This window comes from Saprolegnia diclina (genome assembly GCF_000281045.1).
Source record: "Saprolegnia diclina VS20 unplaced genomic scaffold supercont1.53, whole genome shotgun sequence".
NCBI classification, from domain to species: Eukaryota; Oomycota; class Saprolegniomycetes; order Saprolegniales; family Saprolegniaceae; genus Saprolegnia; species Saprolegnia diclina.
The window spans coordinates 234,828-249,281 of NW_008246120.1; the positions used below are offsets into that span (position 1 = coordinate 234,828).

General features: G+C 59.1%; 7 protein-coding genes across 8 annotated transcripts in view; 6 read left to right on the plus strand and 1 right to left on the minus strand.

Annotated features, from left to right (window-relative positions):
• Positions 1–70: 70 nt before the first annotated feature.
• Positions 71–1,826, plus strand: SDRG_12888 (hypothetical protein). Its single transcript, XM_008618970.1, has 9 exons — positions 71–568; positions 614–704; positions 751–824; positions 880–939; positions 984–1,163; positions 1,208–1,309; positions 1,358–1,573; positions 1,621–1,755; positions 1,802–1,826. Exons 1-9 carry the CDS (start codon positions 110–112, stop codon positions 1,823–1,825), a joined length of 1,341 nt encoding a protein of 446 aa, XP_008617192.1. The 5' UTR covers positions 71–109; the 3' UTR covers position 1,826.
• Positions 1,827–1,850: 24 nt separating this feature from the next.
• On the minus strand, positions 1,851–5,127 carry SDRG_12889 (hypothetical protein; the record flags this gene model as incomplete). The annotated part of the gene is made up of 5 exons (XM_008618971.1): positions 1,851–2,174; positions 2,214–2,415; positions 2,466–2,663; positions 2,716–2,933; positions 2,983–5,127. 5 exons carry the CDS (start codon positions 5,125–5,127, stop codon positions 1,851–1,853), a joined length of 3,087 nt encoding a protein of 1,028 aa, XP_008617193.1.
• Positions 5,128–5,308: 181 nt separating this feature from the next.
• On the plus strand, positions 5,309–6,587 carry SDRG_12890 (phytochrome-associated serine/threonine protein phosphatase; the record flags this gene model as incomplete). The annotated part of the gene is made up of 7 exons (XM_008618972.1): positions 5,309–5,602; positions 5,647–5,714; positions 5,772–5,829; positions 5,875–5,970; positions 6,021–6,086; positions 6,137–6,280; positions 6,336–6,587. The coding sequence occupies exons 1-7, from the start codon at positions 5,372–5,374 to the stop codon at positions 6,585–6,587; spliced, it is 915 nt and encodes a 304-aa protein (XP_008617194.1). The 5' UTR covers positions 5,309–5,371.
• A 956-nt stretch (positions 6,588–7,543) lies between these two features.
• SDRG_12891 (hypothetical protein) lies at positions 7,544–8,517 on the plus strand (the record flags this gene model as incomplete). Its single annotated transcript, XM_008618973.1, has 3 exons — positions 7,544–7,849; positions 7,909–8,037; positions 8,110–8,517. The coding sequence occupies 3 exons, from the start codon at positions 7,544–7,546 to the stop codon at positions 8,515–8,517; spliced, it is 843 nt and encodes a 280-aa protein (XP_008617195.1).
• Positions 8,518–8,878: 361 nt separating this feature from the next.
• SDRG_12892 lies at positions 8,879–10,342 on the plus strand. Of its 2 annotated transcripts, XM_008618974.1 has the most exons (8): positions 8,879–9,052; positions 9,097–9,522; positions 9,566–9,596; positions 9,645–9,684; positions 9,730–9,844; positions 9,895–9,924; positions 9,970–10,076; positions 10,120–10,342. In XM_008618974.1, exons 1-8 carry the CDS (start codon positions 8,888–8,890, stop codon positions 10,205–10,207), a joined length of 1,002 nt encoding a protein of 333 aa, XP_008617196.1. In that variant the 5' UTR covers positions 8,879–8,887; the 3' UTR covers positions 10,208–10,342. The 2 variants fall into 2 exon arrangements, with proteins under 2 accessions (XP_008617196.1, XP_008617197.1); XM_008618975.1 differs by having other exon boundaries at positions 9,904–10,076.
• Positions 10,343–11,035: 693 nt separating this feature from the next.
• SDRG_12893 (hypothetical protein) lies at positions 11,036–13,812 on the plus strand. The gene has a single exon (XM_008618976.1). The coding sequence runs from the start codon at positions 11,152–11,154 to the stop codon at positions 13,753–13,755; it is 2,604 nt and encodes an 867-aa protein (XP_008617198.1). The 5' UTR covers positions 11,036–11,151; the 3' UTR covers positions 13,756–13,812.
• A 460-nt stretch (positions 13,813–14,272) lies between these two features.
• SDRG_12894 (hypothetical protein) overlaps positions 14,273–14,454 on the plus strand; it is a gene marked incomplete at its 5' end in the record, with an annotated part of 1,834 nt that continues 1,652 nt past the window's right edge. The window contains one exon of the mRNA XM_008618977.1: positions 14,273–14,419. Within this exon, the coding sequence (XP_008617199.1) occupies positions 14,273–14,419 (147 nt within the window). The remainder of the gene's footprint in view (positions 14,420–14,454) is intronic.

Here is a 14,454-nt window from a genome sequence, read left to right on the forward strand (position 1 = left end):
GCGCCGAAATAACGTTAACATCAAGCCGATAAAAAGCCATGCATATAAAGTTGATCCCAATATACCTGACTTAACAGAGCACTGTACGTTACGACGTGGCCAGTTTGCGATGCTTGCTACCGTCCTCGGTGGGCTCGTGCTCGCGGCCACCGCCATGGCCGTCGACGTCGACGTCTACCACCACTTTGAGCACCACGACTTCTTCAGCATGCGCATGATGGGCGACGATGGCGCCTTCCGATGGAACACTTACAGCGCGGTGCAGGAGTTCGCCATGGACGCCGGCGGCGAGGTGCTCATCTCGGGCGTGAGCGCGACGCACCCGATCTCGTTCTCGCTCTACACGTACGAGCAGTGGGATGTCTACCGGTCGCTTGTCTTCCAGATCACGTCGATGGCCGCGTACGACGAGACCATGGCGCTGACGTGCATGTACCCGGCGGCCGCCCGCATTTCGTTCGACCCCAAACGCAGCAACGCCTCTGCGACGATTCGCATCCCGATCACGGTCGCGAGCCAGTACACGCTGCAGATTGAGAGCTGCCTGCCCGCGTACAACCTTGTGCAGGTAGGCCATCTTCCTCGTTCGACGTCCTCGTCATGGCCGCGACAGGCCAAGGTCGTCATGCGCAACGTGGCCTACGACGGCAGCGTCACGGAGCACTTGGGAGTCGACCAGCTCGGGCTCCTGCCCGTGTATTCAAGTACGCGTCTCCCCTTCTCGCTGGCTCTTTCAAACGGGACGCGTAGTCGTGACGGCGGCCTTCGTCTTGATGACGACGTTGTGGGGCATCGACTGTCTCCGCAAGGAGCGCCCTACCTACGTACGCATCTGCCTTTGCGCCTTCTTGCTAGCGCCGTGCTTACCTTGCTCTTCAGGCCATCCACGGTGTCTTTGGTCTCTGCCTCGTCGTGCGCACGTTCGAGTGCTTCATCAAGGTACATCTAGCGTCCTGCGGAAGGCCCACGGCAGCATGTTGTAGCTGTGGCATTACCACGTGCTGAGCAAGTCAGGCCGGACGCGGTCGTTTCTGAGTGTCGGCAAGGACATGTGTGAGCACATGACGACGACTGTGCTCCTCCTCTTCCTCCTGCTCTCATATCCTTTGAACGGTCTCTCCTCGCTGCACGTTCGTATGCTTTTTGTGTTCCTGAACCACAGTGTACCTCGCTCGGCTGGTCGATGCGGCGCCGGTACTTGACGCAGAGCGAGCGGCGGATCGTCCAAGCATGCTTTGTGCTGTACGTGTTTGTGGCCATGACCAAGGCGACGTGCGACAGCCGGAACCAAGTGTGCCAAGGCTACATGGTACGACGACTAGAGCCGATCGATCCACTGCTATTTGCGTGCACGTAGCTCACCGAGTATGTGCTCAAGTCGCTCATGCTGCTCGGAATCATCATCACGCTCAACTACTCGATCGCGCAGCTGCAAACCAAGCTCGAGAGCGACCACGGGCGCTGGAACGAGTCCAAAATCCCGAAAATGCAAGTCCGCCTCAATCTCTATCTGTCGCTACGCTATAGCTTCCTCGCCTACCTCCTCCTTCCCACGGCCGTGCTCATGATCAACGTACGGCTTGTGTTTTCGAGAGGCGGTATCTTGAGATTTGTTTGTAGCTCGGGGTGATCAATCCGCCGGGCACATGGCGCTACGTCTGGGCCACATACCTCTTTGAAGAGGTCGTCATGGGCTGCATCTTTACCCACCTCGCGCTTGTGCTGCGCCCGGTGCATCCGATGACGCTCGAACTCGTACGTGCTTGTATCCAAGCCGACGCTCATGCGATGATATGCCCAGCTGACGCAGAAGAAGGCGACATAAATAAGAGTTCATGGTTCGTGTCGGTCTACTCGGCCAACGACGCCTCGCCCGGTCGAAACACGATCGACTGCGAGAGACGGCGCATGAGACTACTTTCGCTGAGCTGTACGATCGAGCTGCACCGATTCGCCGTCATAAACTTGCACTTGAACACGCCTTCTTTCGGAATGTCGTTGTCGCTGAGCCAGACCGCATGGAGGTTCTCGACGTCGGCGCCGTTGAACGTCACGTCGTGAAGCGACCCTTCTTGGGCGCGCGAGAGCTGCAGCAGCAAGGTGGCCACATAGCGCTGGTCGTGCTCGTCGAGACTCAGATCGTACTTGCCGCCGGGCGAGAGCGGGTTGAAGACCTAGGCGCCCCATCAACAAGGATCGAGCGATCGTCGTACTTGGACAATGCCGACGCGATCCAGGAGCTTCTTGCGGGCCTTGGCGTCGAGGATGCTGAGCGCGTCCGAAAAGTTGGCTTCGTCGACGATGCGGTTGAGTAAAATCACAAACACTTCGAGGCGGACGAGCGCATTGTCGATCTTTTCGTACGGCGAAAAGTACTCCATGAGGCGCTGCGCGTGGCGCGCCGTGAAGAAATACCTATCAACATGTTGTCGCGTTGAAACATTGACACTTTGAAACATAGGTACAAGTTGGAAATCGCGCGGAGGCCCACGAGCTTCATGTCGGGAATGGCTTTAAACTCTTTGAAAAATTGCTCGAACGCCGCGTCCGACAGCGGGATGGCGCCCGCGGGCGGTCGACGGGTCGCGACAAAGTCAAATTCGAGCACGCCGAGGCGCGGCAGGGACCACGACGCGTCGAGTGAAATCGGCTTGTGGTTGTACCTACAATAGCACCTCTTTCTATCAATCTATCAACACGTCGAAGGCACGAGACCGCGCGTTGCGAAACCCATTGTTGTTGCCGTGCTGCGAGACGTCTGGGAGCTTGTTGACGGCGCGGAACCGACGGTCGGCGACGTTGGCTTCGATGAGCTTGAGCATGATCCGGCGGTCGACAAAGTTGGACATGTTGAGCCGGTAGAACCCCGTCGGGTTGGTCGGGTTGAAGGCGATCCACTTGCCGAGCTTTTGCTCGACATAGCCTTGCTCGATCTACAACCAAAGACAAAATATGAGAAAGCGAGCACGACGGCATCGAGACCTGGTCGAGGCCTTGGAGACCGACGAGGACGGTGATGTCGCCGCACACATCGATCTTGCCGTCATTGTCCTTGTCTTCAAAGAAGACACCGTTGACGGGACCCGGACTCCCGAGGTACGCGTCGCGGTCGATGCTATGGTGGTGCGAGTTGGAGATTTGAGGGATGAGCGCCGCGGCCGCCGACGCCTTCTCGGCCTGGCACGTCGGCGAGCTAAAGAGCGCGAGGAGCGTGCTCGCTTGGTTGACCGTCACGCAAAAGCCGTCGGCGAGGATCTTGATCATCGTCATCTTCTTGTGGTCGTCCAAGTCGAACGAATGGCCGATGAGGTCCTTGATTTTGCAAAACTCGGTGTCCCGCAAGTGCAAGTCGGGGCTTGCTTCTTCGTCCTTGGTCACATGCAAGGCGAGGATGCCAGAGAACGGGATTTGGCCGCGCTCGACTTTGGTCGTTGCGAGGTGCGGCGGGAGCACACTGGTGCCCTTCGCCAACGCAAAGGGCTGGCCGTTGAGCGACACGTTTGAAAATGCAATGCGGTTGGCAGCGTGCATGCTCAGAAGCTCCTTGAGCACGACGTGGTCGCTTCGGTCGGCCAAGTCGAGCTTGTACGGGCCGGTGCAGTACGTCGGGCTGTACAAATACTCTTGAATCTCAATGTTGCAATTAGAGAGGTCCCAGATGCACTGCATGCTCGCGGTCGCCATCGCATGCAAAATCGCTTCGACGGCGGCGGTGCCGATCGGGTTGCTGCTTGCGTCCAGGTGCGCGATCGACGCGTTCGACTTGCACATGTCGACAAACACAAAGATGGCGCGGCCTTTGATGTGGTTGTTGCTTACGTTCAAGTTCGTGAGCGTCGAGTTCAGAACGAGGCTCGTCGCGAGCTCAATGTCGGCGCCACCGCTGTTGCCGAGCGAGTTGTCTGAGAGCACGAGGTCGAGAAGCGTGTCGTTCTCAGCCATCGCCGTTGCCAAGTGACACGCTGGGTCGCCTCGGATTTGATTCCATGACAAATCCAAGTGCGTCAACGCGGTTTTGACCCGGAGAAGGTCGCCGAGGAGCTTGGCCGAGTGAAAGACCTTGTTGTGGCTCAACACGAGGGACGTGAGCGTGCAGCGTTTCAAGAGGGCCTTGACGAGCGCCGTCACGGACTGATCGCCGAGTTGGTTGTTGCTCAGATCGAGCACTTGGAGGTTCAGCGATGTGTCGTCGAGCACCGTATTGAGCTTCATGTACCCTTTCGCGCCAATGTGATTGTGGGCAAAGTTGAGACGTAGCAAGTCTTCCTTCTTGACGCCGGTGACGATGGCCGCCGAGCCCTGGCCAGAGATCCCTGCATGCGTCATCGCGATGCTTGAAATGCGAACTGGAAGCAGCTCGAGCGCATCGCCGAGGGCCTCGGCGCGCCTGTCGCCCAGAAAGTAGTTGACGTACGACAGTCCGCCGTCAGCGCTGTAGTGGGGTTGGGGCGCCTTGTGCAAGCGCAAGTCCAGGAGAGGCAACGGCAAAAGCGCTTCGTCTTCGCAATGCCGAAGATACCGTCCGCGGGACGAGTCGGGGCGCTGCACACGGCGCGCGCCGTCTTGGTAAATGCGCCAGAAACGGTCGTTGACGTCGTCGCAGAGGTAGTCGGCGTCGGTGGGCGGATCGATTTTGGGCTCGTCGAGGAGCGTCTCGTCGAGCAGCGGCGACATGATCGCGGACTTAACGGGCACGAGCTCCACGGCGTCGTCCGGTATGATGCGGTCCAAGCACGAGCTCGACTTGGGTGGCGACAGGATCACATTGGAGAGCGGGGCCAGCGTACTGTTGGCGATCGCCTTGCCGCTCTTGCCGCCGCCGCCGCCCACGTTGTACATCGAGAGACGCCGGCTCACGCGCGGGACCTTGGCTTTGAGCGGTCGCTGGTTGGCTGCGCGGCGTGGCAGCGGCGGCGACGTCGGCGCGATCGCCGGCATGCGCTGGGACGCGGTCGAGGTGCGCCTGTCACCGTCGTCCTTGCGCGCGGGCGCCTCCGCCTTGTCCGCGTCCGACGTCCACGACCAGAGCATCGCGCGGGGGAAGCCGTCACCCTTCTTGCGCCGGCGGCGCAGCGGGCTCTCGGCCTTCTCAGGTCCGCGCAGCTCCATCGACGCCAACTCTGCCATCGCCAAAGTCTGCCACGTAAAAATAGCATCTTCCGGATACACTATGTTGTATCCGTATGCCCGAAGCCACCCAATGGCCGGACATCCGAATAAGTGCGATGCCAGTGTCTCTATGTGGGCGCACTTAATTAGTTTTATCTGTGTAAATGTATATGCATACAGATATCCAGTGGACAGGGAAGTTGGTAAGTCATTGAGAGGTCCCTTTTATCAGCAGCTTGCAGCGACAAGAACGACGACGAGCATGGACGGACCGGACCAGTGGATCGAGAACCTGCGCGCGGGGAAGCTCCTCACGGAGCTGCAGCTCAAGATGGTCTGCGAGATGGTCAAGGACATCCTCGTTGAGGAGGGCAACGTGCAGGCGGTGTCGAGCCCAGTCACGGTCTGCGGCGACATCCACGGCCAGTTCTACGACCTCCTCGAGCTCTTCCGCGTCGGCGGCGAGCTCCCGACGACCAACTACGTCTTCATGGTACCTCACGCCTCCATGCGACATGTGGCTCAGACGCGCGGTAGGGCGACTTTGTCGATCGTGGCAACAACAGTGTCGAAACGTTCGAGCTGCTCCTGTGCCTCAAGGCGCGGTACGTCCGTCTTCGCCTCGCCTGCGACCGCATGGCCTTAGCTCATGCGTTGCATAGGTATCCCGACCGCATTACGCTCCTGCGCGGCAACCATGAGAGCCGGCAAGTCACCCAGGTAGATCCCGCCAACGCGATCTTTCGAGTTCATTGGATTTGGCAGGTCTATGGCTTTTACGAAGAATGCGTCCGAAAGTACGGCAACGCCAACCCGTGGAAGTACTGCACAGACGTCTTCGACTACCTCAACCTTGCCGCCGTACGCTGCAGGGTTCTTGTCGGTCGTCGTCGCTCACGCTCCCTCATTAGGTCATTGACGGGCGCGTCCTCTGCGTCCACGGCGGCCTGTCGCCCGAAATTCACACCCTGGACCAGGTACGCCACGTCTCGCCAACGACGAAAAGACGATTGCAATGCGCCATTAGGTGCGCACGATCGAGCGCCAGCAAGAAGTGCCCCACGAAGGCGCGTTCTGTGATTTGATGTGGTCGGACCCCGAAGACATTGAGACGTGGGCCATGAGCCCGCGCGGCGCCGGGTTCCTCTTTGGCTCCAAGGTCACGGCCGAGGTGCGTCGGTGCCATTCGGTCGGCAATATGATCTTATATCGGTCGAATGTGCTAGTTCAACCACGTGAACGGCCTCGAGCTCATTTGCCGAGCGCACCAGCTCGCGCAGGAGGGCTATACATACATGTTTCCGGAGAAGAGCCTTGTGACGGTGTGGTCGGCGCCCAACTACTGCTACCGCGTCGGCAACTTGGCGGCGATCCTCGCCTTTGACGAACACCTCAACCGCGAGTTCAAAATCTTCCGCGAAGTGCCCGAGTCGACGCAGAGTGCGACCGTGCGCTCGACCGTGCCGTACTTCTTGTAGGTAGGAAGACGTAGTAGCAAGAGATATGAACCCGCAGCAGTAGTAGTAGTATGTTCGACTCGGATTGAATACATGTATTACACCTTAGAAGCGGCGCCTCCTTTCAACCTTCGGACGACCGACGTCTTGCGCCGCAGCCTACCGGTACTTTGACGAGCCGCACACCTTACTCAAAAAGGCCAACGCAAGTACATAGTCCAGGATGGACTTGGCGGCTTGTCGGACAAAGCACGGGCGGGCAGAGGTGCCAGTTCTCTTGGTGGACAGGTGTGGTCTCACCAAGGTGCCTCACTGGACCTACTGGACCAGCGGCAGCAAGCTCACTTGATCACCACCACGCCATGACAGCGCACCAAGCACCTGTGCGTTCTTGCCGCTACTGCCAGGGCAATGACAGGCCATGCCAACTTTGCGGACACCAATGACAGGTTCTGAGGTTTTGAGACCATCGCCAACGGCACAACGGCAGTGGAGGTCGTCGTCGATAAACTGGTTCATAGCCACAACGACGGACCTTCTGGCGCACCTCGACGACCTGGATGGCGCCCTCTGCACGCGTATCTTTGAGTTTGCGGGGCCGCTCTCGCTGGGCCTCTTACGCCACGGGGCTTGGGCGAGCGACTTTGAGCACGGAGAAGACGACATCGGCTGTCTACGCCGACGCGTACACCGTCAACAAGCAGGGCGACCTTGCAAGCACTGCAGTCGACGATATAGACTGGTAGAAACTATGAAGATTGACGTCGACTTTGTACGAGTGCGATCCTGCTTTTGTTTCAAGCGTACCACACCACGAGACTTCAAAACCGCAGTGTAGCCAGAATGTCAACATTTGACCCTGAAAGGAGAACGCTCGCAAACCTAACAGCTCGATTCATGCCTCACTGCCGCGCGGAGGGCCCTGTCGGTACCGTGACCGCAAGACCCGATCGTTCGAGTTCATTTCGACACGCGAGATGTACGACCGCTATCAAGCGCTCACAAAGCACCTCGTCACATGCGCCCTTGGCTTTCGAAATGCTTACGACGACGACATGTTGCCACGTCATCACGCAAGCGAGGGGTTTGCCATTGGCGCTGCCGTTGGCCAGCATCGACCACTGTCGTGGGCTATCCGAGTCGAAGATGACATTCGACTGGACGCACTGGAGAACGTCGACCTTCGCAGGTGCCGGGACGTTGCAGTGACGCTGTTTTCGCGCCACCCGATCGCGCTTGTCCACGCTGCGGCTTATGGCGGTCACGCGACGCTCCTCACCAAGGTCCAGCAAGACTATATGGCGTGAACCTTGTGCGCCTCTCTAAGACGCCCGACGGACAGACGTACTTGTTGGACCACTCGGCCGGTCGCGGGTACCTTGACGTGGCCATGCTCCTGACAAACGCTGACAATAAGTATTGCACGACGGTCGCCATGGATGGTGCAATTGCTCATGGCCACTTCAAGTCAGTACGGTGGCTCCACTGCGCACGAAACGAAGGCTGCTAAACCATGGACCGCGATACAGCGTACTAGTACTAGAGCCGCCGCAAGTCGCCGCAGCATGCTGCGATCCTCGATTTTCTTGTGCACGAGCGCGGGATTCGCTTTTCGGAGAAGCCATTTGCCTTGGCAGCGGCCTTTGGGGACATGCGGATGGTGCTAGCATGCCGTGTTGATGGTGTCGCGTGTACGACCACGGCGATGGACGCCGCTGCGCGCAACTGCCAGCTCGAGGTGCTTGCGTTTCAGCAATCGCACCACCCAGAGGACTGCTCGGATGCAGCTTTCAATGACGCGGCGGCGCGCGGGGATCTCTCGACGGTTCTGTTTTTGCAAGCGCACTACTCAACTGTCGGGAATCTCGTGGACGCTCTGACTGCGGCGGCGCGGCGAGGGCGCCTCGAGGTTGTCGCCCATGGATGCCGCGGTGCGTCAAAGACACTTTGACGTTGTGCGGTTTCTGCAGTTGCACCGCCCGCCCGAGAGCTGTTCCATGTGCATGCATGGAACGACGACGGGTACGAGTGGCAACGCCCGTGGAGTGCTGCTTCGTCGGCACATGACGTGGCAGAGCCATAGCAATTGAAAAAAAGCATGAGCTAGTACATTCGACATTTTTGATAGACAACTTGTCCATCAGTTTTGATATACGATCAACGTCTATCGATCATGTAATACTATACCGGTGAGTACACAATTGCACAGCGCTCGAACGAGCCGAGAGCACTGGTTTGGTTTCGAGGCGGTTGCGATGCCAAGGAACTGTGAAAACGCATAATTGTATTCATTCTGACAGACGTGGCAAGATTTGCTTTTGATGAGCATCGTCTACGGCGGCCCTGGGCCGACGATGCTGGCGACGACGCCGGTCGTGCTCAACACGTGGCCCTTCACGGCGGCGACCGACCGTGCGTACGCAGAGCTTCTGCGGCCTGATCGCTCGGCCCTCGACGCCATCGAAGAGGGCTGCAACATCTGCGAGGTCGACACCCACGCCGCTTCCTGCCTCTTATGCTGCTGGCGTAGGTCGCGCAGTGCGACTTTACCGTCGGCTACGGCGGGAGTCCCGACAGCAGCGGCGAGACGACGCTCGACGCTATGATCATGGACGGCGACGACCAGGCAATGGGCGCGGTTGCGTGCCTCCGCCGGGTCAAGGACGCGATCCGCGTCGCTCGGCGTGTGCTCACGCACTCATCGCACTCACTTCTCGCAGGCGACGGCGCGCTCGCCTTTGCCAAGATGATGGGCTTCCGCGAAGAGTCGCTGACGACGCCGTACTCGACCAAGCTATACCTTGAATGGCAAGCGAATCGCTGCCAGCCCAACTACTACCGCAACATGATCAACCAGTCGACAGCCTGTCCGCCATACACGCCTGCATCAGTCGACTTAGCGCGACCCGTCTCCGAGAGCTGGATTGACGCTACAAACCACGATACGATTGGCATGGTCTGCGTCTGCTTTTTTGCACTGTCCTGACCCAAGCCTGTAGGTGGCGCTGAGTAGCGCTGGTCATCTTGCCTGTACGTCCCTTTGCTTCCACGTACCTTGACCAACGTTGCAGAGCGTAGCGGGCACGAGCTCGAACGGCGCCAACCACAAGATTGCAGGGTACGTACCTCAGAACAACGCTGAGTCGTCGATTCGTCGAGCTAGTCGAGTGGGTGACGCGCCCATACCTGGCGCTGGCTCGTACGCCGACAGCACCAAAGGCGCCGCGGCGGCTACTGGCGACGGCGATGTCATGATGCGCTTCTTGCCAACCTACCAGGTAGTCCGATCGCTTAGCCCACTACAAGCATGTGCCATGAACGTGGACAGGCGGTGCAGGACATGGGCAATGGCGTGCACGTATGACATTCTAGCCCACGTCGACTCTTAGCACTGACGTACTAGCCTCAAGTGGCCTGTGAGATGGCACTGCGGCGTATCGCGACCAAGGCGCCAGCATTCAAGGGCGGGATCGTCTGCTTGAATCCTGCAGGCGTCTACGGCGCGGCAGGGCACGCACCCCATCGCCAATATGAAGTCACATGTACACTGTAGATTTGGCTGGAATTTTTCGTACGCGGTGCGCACGCCAGGCATGGAGGCCACACACGTCATTTCCGTGGACCCCATTGCAGTCGTCTAATGCACATCGCATGACGCGGGTCGTAAGCTTTGCAAACTCGCTCCACCATCCTCGCTGATCTCGATCGCACCGTAAATACCAAGAACAATGGCTTCTACAAAGGACTCTGCAATTTGCTGGTCGTCCTCACCGACATGGTCGCAGCAAGGGCATTATTGGCCCTTGGCAGTAGCGATGGAGCTGAAGATGTGGATGGGATGCATGAGGTCGGCAGCGGTGCGATAACAGGCCCGGCAAGGCCAGAGAAGGGTCAGTGCTCGTTTCCACCATTTTTGATATATCGCCAAGATTCAACAAGAAGATAGAAACCAACTTCAAAATTTCTGTCGAAAACCCTTTTTTGGCGCCTCCTTTCTTCGATTCTCGACGCAAGTGGGTGGAATGAAGTACCGTAGTACTATGCGCAGCTCTTGACTAGCATCGTACCGTAGCACCAGAATGGTTTGAACAAATGTTGTCCAGTCAGCTCGGCCGCAATCTCGACAGACGCAAGTTGGCTCGGTGCGCTCAGTGTCGAGCTGAGTCCAGCTGAAGTGCAACCTCGAGGTGCTTGGATGCGGACTTCAAAGATCTTGCTAGAGTGTAAAGCATGGAACAAAGGCGTGTCCCACGCCACGCGTCTGAGTGGTAGGCTCAGCGTTTCGGCTCCAGTTGGCATCCTGGCGAGCTCACGCACACGTGCGTCTTGGGCAAGGCATTATAGTGCACTGGCCTCCCCAATCGTCGAGATCGATGCGACCAAGCCAGTGTTTCGAGATAGCTTGTGCACGGAAGCGCAAGTTGAAGTTGCGTTTCCCCTGCGGATACCGGAGATGACTCACGGGTCCTAGCTGGCACCACGAGCTGGCGCCAAATTTCTTGAGCTACTTTGCACGCTCCATTCCCACCTTTTTTAATAGCAGTTGTGGGTCGAAGCCAAAGGTCACTTTTCGATCTCCAACGCCATGGGCAACACGACATCGTATGGCCTCGCCATGATCTCCCTTGGGGTCGCGATGGCCGACACCTACGACGTCATCGTCGTCGGGAGCGGCCCTGGCGGCCTCGTCGCCGCCGAGTACCTCAGCCGGAACGCATCGCTCTCGGTGCTCGTCTTGGAGGCTGGTCTCCCAACCCTCGCGGCGTCTGGTGGCAACAACATTCCGGGCTACGCCCAGTCCCAAGGCCTTACAGTCTTCGACATTCCCGGTGAGTACACCAACATTGCGTTCGGCGGCAACGCTGCGTACCGCTACGGGACCGACTGGGTCTCGTCGCCCACCGGTCTCTACCTTGGCAAGTGCGTCGGCGGCAGCTCGTCGCTCAACGGCATGCTCTACTTTCGCACGCCTGACTCGTATGTGACGGAAGCGAGCTGGCCCAACGACGTGGCGACCGTCAACGCTGGCTTCTCCGCGATCGAAACCATGTTTACCTTCGGCTACAACCCGTCGCCCGACGGTGTCCGCTACAACCAACAAGCGTACACCATCATGCGCGCTGTACTTGGCAATGGCGGCGGGTACACCGAGACGCAAGCCATCAACACCGACCGCAACGCCAAGAGCAAGAGCTACGGCCACCCGCCGTTCGCGATCAAGAACGGTCTTCGCGACTCGCCGGCCAAGACATTTCTCGGTGCGGCCAAGGCCCGGCCCAACTTCAAACTCATTTCATCGGCGACCGTCTCGTACATCATCCAGTCCAAGGGCACCGCGACGGGTGTCGTCTACACCGTCAACGGCCAGACCGTGACTGCGAGTCTGTCGGGCAAAAGCGCCGTCATTGTAGCCGGTGGCGCAGCCATGACGCCCAAGATCCTCATGCAGTCAGGCGTCGGGCCGTCGAGCCAGCTCAACGTGCTCAAGAGCCGAGGCAACGCTCCGGGTGTCAGTGGCGACGCGGCCAACTGGGTCGTCAACGAGAACGTCGGCGACAGCATGTTTGACTCGCAGCAATTGCTCATGACGTTTTCGCGCAACGACATGGTCTCCTTCTCATACTCGCAGTCGCAAACGGCGGCGATCACGCAGTACATGACCCAAGGCCACAGCGGACCCTGGGCGAGTCCGGACCCGGTTCTGATTGCGTACGAGAACTACAACTTTGGGGGTCGGGCGTACCAGTTCCAAGTGACCTCATTCTCGCACGGCTTCAACTGGGGCAGCAACAACCCGACCGAGTTTGGCGTCGCCGTGTATGTCAACAACCCGATCTCGCGCGACAGCGCACGCTTCAGTGGCGACGGCGGCTACCATCTCGACACGGCGCACAGCATGTACAGCAACCCGACCGACCGGGCGGCCGTGGCCAACTACCTCGACAAGCTCCGCGGGTGGATGAGCAGCCAAGGCGTGACGCAGGTCGTACCGAACGCTGGTGTCTCGTCGATCGACTTTGTCAACGCCAACATCCAAGGCGCCAACCACTACGGTGGTAGCTGCTACGCGTCTGGCGATGGCTCGGACGCCAAGCGGTGTGCCGACGAAACGCTGCGGGTCGTTGGTGCCAAGAACATTTATGTCGGCGACGCCAGTTTGATGAAGACGGGGACCGTCAACCCGTATGGGTTTATCATGTACGCCGGGTACCAGACCGGCGTCAACGTCGCCAAGGCCATCGCCTCTGGGTCGACACCCGTGACACCGACGCCGCCTGGCTCGTGCAGCAACCTCCAAAGCGATCTCGACTACTTCGGCAACGACATCAAGTCGACGTCGCGGGCGTCCGCGAACGACTGCTGCGGCGACTGTGCGGCGACAGCCGGCTGCGCCTTGTACGTGTGGACGGGCGACAACGGCGGGACGTGCTGGCTCAAGAGCGCTGCCGGCGCGCCGTCGTCCAAGCCCGGTGCCAAGTCGGGTTTCCGTGGCACCGTGACACCGACGCCACCTGGCTCGTGCACCAACCTCCAAAGCGATCTCGACTACTTTGGCAACGACATCAAGTCGACGCTGCGGACGTCGGCCAACGACTGCTGTGGCGACTGCGCGGCGACAGCCGGCTGCGTCTTATACGTCTGGACAAATTCGGCGGGCGGGACGTGCTGGCTCAAGAATGCCGCTGGCGCCGTCTCGTCCAAGCCGGGGGCCAAGTCTGGTTTCCGGGACTCCGTGACGCCGACACCAACCGTCACGACGGCACCTCCGCTTGCAGCTTGCGGAGCGCCGCTTGCCAACACGGACTTTGATGGCCAAGACGTTGGCAATGTGCCGGGTGGGACGCCGGCAGTGTGCTGCGCCGCATGCCAGAGCAACCCAGCATGCAACGCGTACAGCATTTGGAACAACATTTGCTGGCTAAAGAGCGGCTCCAACGCACCGCGCTCGGCGCTGGGCGTCGTGGCGGCCACCGTCAACAAGTGCTCGGCGCTCGAGTCCAACGTCGACTACTCTGGCAACGACCTGAGTAACGCGCCGGCCGTCGCAGCAACAGGGTGCTGTGCGCTGTGCCGCAACACATTGGGCTGCAAGGCCTTCTCGTGGTTCCAAAGCGTTTGCTACTTGAAGAGTGCCAAGGGCGCGTCCATTGCCAAGGCGGGAGTCATTTCGGCCGCGGTCCTTGCGTGAGTCTGTAGCTCGATCCTCGTATTATATTCTATCATCAAATTCCTTGCATATCTGAGACGTTCACACAACCACCCGCAGAAAGAAGCGCTGGTCCAGTCAGCAGTCAGTGAATGTTTCGACTGCGAGGATTGCGCGCCAAGACTGATAGCAAATTTCCAGATTGCACTTGCCCCAAGCGCATTCCTACCGCGTTAAAGAGGTTTAAACATCCTTTTACCGGAACCGGTGACGAGCGGTACAGAGAGAAATCGAGCATGAATCGTGCAAGTCGACGTGCCAACATACATTCCGATCTGCTAGGGAGGGTATCTGTATACAGCGTCGTGCCAACATGGCAGGCCAGCACAAAGTTTCGTGCCGCGACATTTAACCCATAAAACGTGTTGAACGCGTTTTTCATTCAACGCGTCGTTGAACCGATCGTGTCGGACTCAGTCGCGCGCACTGCTAGGTTGCCGGACGCTCGCCGAAGCTCTCAGCTGCCGACGTTCTTCACTTTTCAATTTGCTACCTTGCGATGGGCAACCAGTGGAGCTACGCTTTTGTGCTGCTGACGGTCGTGGCGCGCGCGGTGCATGGCGCCACGTACGACGTCGTCGTCGTCGGCAGTGGTCCGGGCGGCCTTGTTGCCGCCGAGTACCTCAGCCGCAACGCCGGCATCTCGGTGCTCGTGCTCGAAGCCGGCGGACCGTCGCTCGC